The following is a 5,000-nucleotide window of genomic DNA, read 5'->3' as shown; positions in this document are numbered from 1 at the left end:
CTCGGAAACGGCTGAAGAAGACGAAAAAAAAATCTCAGGCACTGACAAGTCCAGGGTAGTGTGAGCATTACAACTGCATGTTGAAATTGACCAAACTGTCCCTTTAAGGATAACATGTCTATACCAACTGTCTCCCTTTAAAATGACACCAACCATGACCAAATTAAATGTTCCCTTATGTCCAATATAGTTGATTATCTATGACAATGCTTTGCTTTATTTATATACTTTCCCCCCTCAACCTTTGTTTATATTATGTGTAATAACTCACGACAGCTACTCTTGTCAGATGGCCATCATACACCATTGGAAAGCTGAGATTCCAAGCTTTCAGAAAAGATATGGTGGCCTTTGACACCTTTTTGGTAACGGCCAACCCATCTGGCTCACGGACTAAGTATCTGGCCTGTGCATTAATCAGGCCCTGGTAATGACCCCCCCCCCCCCGGGCCTGTGACAACTGACCCATTTGCCCCCTTCCCCTACTACCTCCACAGCTGCATAGTTTTGGGTATGTGTGTGTGTGTGTGTGTGTGTGTGTGTGTGTGTGTGTGTGTGTGTGTGTGTGTGTATGTGTGTGTGTGTGTGTGTGTGTGTGTGTGACTTCCAGATTATACAGTGTTGCTGCTGCGCTACACAACTAGTGCATTGTGGTGTGTGACTTGCATATTATACTGCGTTGTTGTTGTTGTTGTTGTTGTTGTTGTTGTTGTTGTTGTTGTTGTTGTTGTTGTTGTTGTTGTTGTTGTTGTTGTTGTTGTTGTTGTTGTTGTTGCTGCGCTACACAACAGTGCTGTGATCTAGTGCATTCTGATGCAAACACCTGCACTCTGGGGTTGTATTTTCTCTTTCTTCTTCCATCTCCATTAAAACTTGTGCCGCCCGCTGGGGATGCCAGAGACAGCAAGACCAAGAGTTCACTGTGCAGTGCAGTACAGTACAGTACATCAGACTGCATGGCATGGCACTGCGTCTGCCTTTCCCTCCTCTGTGAATGCACACACAGACTTCTGAAATTTTAAACAAACACTGGTACTGCAATGGGGTATAGAGGCTGAATTCGTAACGACTCTACTGCAGCCCCGCAGGGGGGGGGGGGGGGGGGGTGCACCATGCAGCAGAAGACTAAGACTGAAACGGAAAGTTGAGTTGACTCACAAGTCACAAGCTTGTGGTCTCTCTTCTCTTCTCTTCTCTTCTCTTCTCTTCTCTTCTCTTCTCTTCTCTTCTCTTCTCTTCTCTTCTCCTGTCCTCTCTTCTCCTGTCCTCTCTTCTCTTCCTCTCTTCCTCTCTCTCTCTCTCTCTCTCTCTCTCCCTCTCTCTCTCTCACACACACACACACACACACACACACACACACACACACACACACACACACACACACACACACACACACACACACACACACACACACACACACACACACACACACACTTTTTCCTTTTCTACCACTTTATCTTTCAACAAATTCTACACTTTTTTCCTTGCAAACTCTCTCTTTCTCTCTCCATCTCCATCTTCATCTCCTTCTCTTCTCTTCATCTCCTTCTATTCCTCTCTCCATCTCTCCATCATCATCATCTCACCTATCTGTTCTTCAACCCCCTCCCCCTTCCCCCCCTTTCCCCCCTCCTCCTCCTCCTCCTCCTCCTCCTCTTCACTCCCGTAAGCCCCGAGGACATTGTACTGAGTCTAATTTGCCCGAGACAGAGAAAGACAAGAGATGGGGCTTTATAATTCCTCAGATCTCCAGGATAATGCGATTCGGGCATTTAATTGAATCAATGGAGGCTATTAGAGCAATTACGCAGGGAAATGAGGAGGCATTGTGTGTCTCCTCAATACATTTGGTAAATTCTGTCAGTCTCGCTACAAAGGAGACGGACAAGAGACTAAGGGGTCTTACACACTAGGGCGGTAAAGCGTCGCGGAACGGGCGCGTTTTTTTCCGGCGTCGGTGAAAATACATTGAAACATATCAGTCCTTACACAAAAAACCGGCGGTAGTCGAGTGTCAGCGGCGCGGGAGCCGGCTCCGCGCCGCGCTGCATTTGGAAAATAGAACTCGAGCGTATTTTTCACGCCGGCGACCGGCGGTGTCTTATTCAAATGAATGGCAAAGTAGCATGCTAGCTTTGGCTGTGGGGAGGGTTTTGAACAGAACTGGCCGCGCACGCCGACGCTGTCAGTGTGAAAGGCAGAGAAAAACACGCCGGCCGAAACTAAGCAGAAAGACCACGTTCTCCCCGCGACCGTTCCGTTCCGCCGTGGTATGTTTTGACCCTAATTCCATATTAATGTTTCGGGGGGCCATGAGAACAAAAGAGTGCCGCTACAATGGCGTGAGTGAGTGAGCGAGTGAGTGAGCGAGTGAGGCCCTCCAATTCTCACCATCAAAGACTTCGGTAGGCTTTTATTCGCCTGACATTACCGCACCTTCAAAGGACAGGGCAACAACATCTGAGGTCCATTTTGCTCCATGCGTGTCTCCTTTTAGTAGGCTAGCTACTGTTTACTTTCAGTGGTCTTGTGTGATGAGAGCTCATGACACAGGTTACTTTTTTGACATGTTAGCAGATCAGCAATTGAGGTGGAAAGTCTAAGAAAAGACTTCTGTGAAAACAGATGACATCTGTTATTCTGTCTTTTTTTGTCAGATCTGTCATGCTTACAATACATGAGGTTTATGATGATCTTTTAGGCCCTTTCCCACTGCCTGTTTCACTACCCGGTACAGCTCGACACGGCATGATTTAGCCACCGTCTATTGCTTTCGATTAGCCAAGCATGGTACGGCACAGCTCGAAAACCCGTTCTACTTTTTTGCGGCCAAATGGTCAACTACCTTAGAATTCTCTGCAGTTTGACACTATTACTTTGACATTAAAATCGAAGCCAACAAAAAACAACATTGCAGTATCCAAAGATGATGCTACTTATAGCCTACTTAGATAGATTAGGTATATGTCGGTCTCACGTTAGTCAACTAGCCTACGTAAAGTAATGCTATGTGTGACAAAACAATGTCAAAAACATGGTTTGTGATAGAAACACAAACCAGGCCGAGTGAACACCACCACTCAGCTCAACACCACACATAATGGCATGGCTGCGTTGTATGTGGAAAAGTGCCTTGTGAAATTAAAAGCCAGAAGCTTCATTACTTCATATTCAAATCAACACTTGAGATTTTATCTGCAACTTCACCATTTTGATATCACTCACGGGTGGTTGGTTTTGTACAAATACAGACTTAAGATAAGTTTTCCCACCAAGCCAGACCAAACCTATCCTCTATCCTGCTCTCATTTATGGATTAATCACAGATATTTATCATTAGTCCATACCCTAAGGAATTTTGTAAACATAATAACTACAATGCCATTGAAAGATGGAATTAATGTATTGTCAGAGAGGAGCCACAGTTCATCCATCTCCTTGCAATTCTGGCTTCATTTTACAGTACATCATGTATGCTGTATATGTATACTGCATAGTTGCTGAAGAAATCCGTATCTGGTCAATACGCATTTGTATATAAGAGGGAAAGCAAAATAAGAGAGAGAAAATGCAATCAATCTACTAAACCAGGGGTTCCCAACCTTTTCCAACTTGGGGCCCACTTGAAATGTTCACAAATGTTCGGAGCCCACTTCTGATCCAATAAACAATAAAACTCAAATGAATAAACAGCAAAGCACACAAAATATTATTTTGATTTCTAGAAAATTATTTCAAGGCCCACTTGGAAATACCTTTAGGGCCCACAGTTTGAGAAACCCTGTACTAAACAAACAAACAAACAAACAAACAAACAAACAAACAAACGAACAAAAAAACAAACCAAGACACAAAGAAAGGAATAAACGTGTCGCACCTCGTAAAGAGTGATGACCCCATTGGTCACAAACCAAGACACAAAGAAAGAAAGGAATAAAGCTTCCGCACCTCGTAAAGAGTGATGACCCCGTTGGTCTCGTTGGGAGCCTTCCACTGCATGTAGATCTTCTCTTCGTACGGGCCAGTCTGGATGGACTCCATGGGAACCGGACCAGGCACTGCAGCAAACAAACAAAATGATAATAAATAATAAATAATAATAATAATAAATAATAATAATAATAATAATAATAATAATAATAATAATAATAATAATAATAAATAATACATTTTATTTTGAGCGCCTTTCAAAATACCCAAGGACACTTATCAATCAAAACAAATAGCCTACATAACAGTAGAGAAAGTATAACAAAGCTTCAGTGACCAGGCACTGCAGCAAACAAACAAAATCATAATAATAAACCTATTTGCCTTTGAACTGTTAAAAAATAAGAAAACAGAGTGCCACAGTTTCCTGCTCTTCATTTTTTTGATGTCAACTTTATCCACTCACTGTTAGAGCACCCGTGTCAAAAGATCTGGATCCACGCAGCGCTTCCGTTTTTTTTTCCTTTTTTCTAATAATAATAAATAATACATTTTATTTTGAGCGCCTTTCGAAATACCCAAAGGCACTTTACAATCAAAACAAATACATAACAGTAGAGAAAGTATAACAAAGCTTCAGTGAATTAACAATAGGAGAATAATTAAAGTGCAAAAAATAAAGTAGAAATAAAAGTACATTAAAATAAATGTTTTAAAATAAGAAAAAGGAGTAGAATGCATTTGAAAATCAAATAAAAATGAGGGGAAGAATAAAATAAAATAAAAATAAACTAATAATAAAACAAATGAATGTGTTATAACACACAGAGGTGTATACTAAGAAGCTGGTTCAGGAGTAAACCAGGTTAACCTAAGAGGTAAATCATCTAATAGAAGAGCCTAGAGTCCTCTTGAGAAAATGAAGTCTCCAGACTCAGACTCTATTATTAGATGATTTACCTCTTAACTTAACCTTCTCAGTATAGGCCACAGGTGCTATGTGTCTGTTGTTACCAGAATGGCAATGACAAAGTCATAAGGACTCAATGTTATGCAATGTTGCAGTTGTG

The 5,000-nt window shown here is 41.9% G+C and overlaps 1 protein-coding gene across 1 annotated transcript in view; it reads right to left on the bottom strand.

Moving 5' to 3' along the window:
- The window catches only part of ptprt (protein tyrosine phosphatase receptor type T), a 515,405-nt gene that overhangs the window by 206,790 nt on the left and 303,615 nt on the right, over positions 1-5,000 (bottom strand). Inside the window, exon 11 of the mRNA XM_063214792.1 lies at positions 3,949-4,058. Within this exon, the coding sequence (XP_063070862.1) occupies positions 3,949-4,058 (110 nt within the window). The remainder of the gene's footprint in view (positions 1-3,948; positions 4,059-5,000) is intronic.

This window comes from Engraulis encrasicolus, chromosome 14 (genome assembly GCF_034702125.1).
Source record: "Engraulis encrasicolus isolate BLACKSEA-1 chromosome 14, IST_EnEncr_1.0, whole genome shotgun sequence".
NCBI classification, from domain to species: domain Eukaryota; kingdom Metazoa; phylum Chordata; class Actinopteri; order Clupeiformes; family Engraulidae; genus Engraulis; species Engraulis encrasicolus.
The sequence above is the reverse complement of the archived record's forward strand: the minus strand, read 5'-3'. Positions and strand labels throughout refer to the sequence as shown.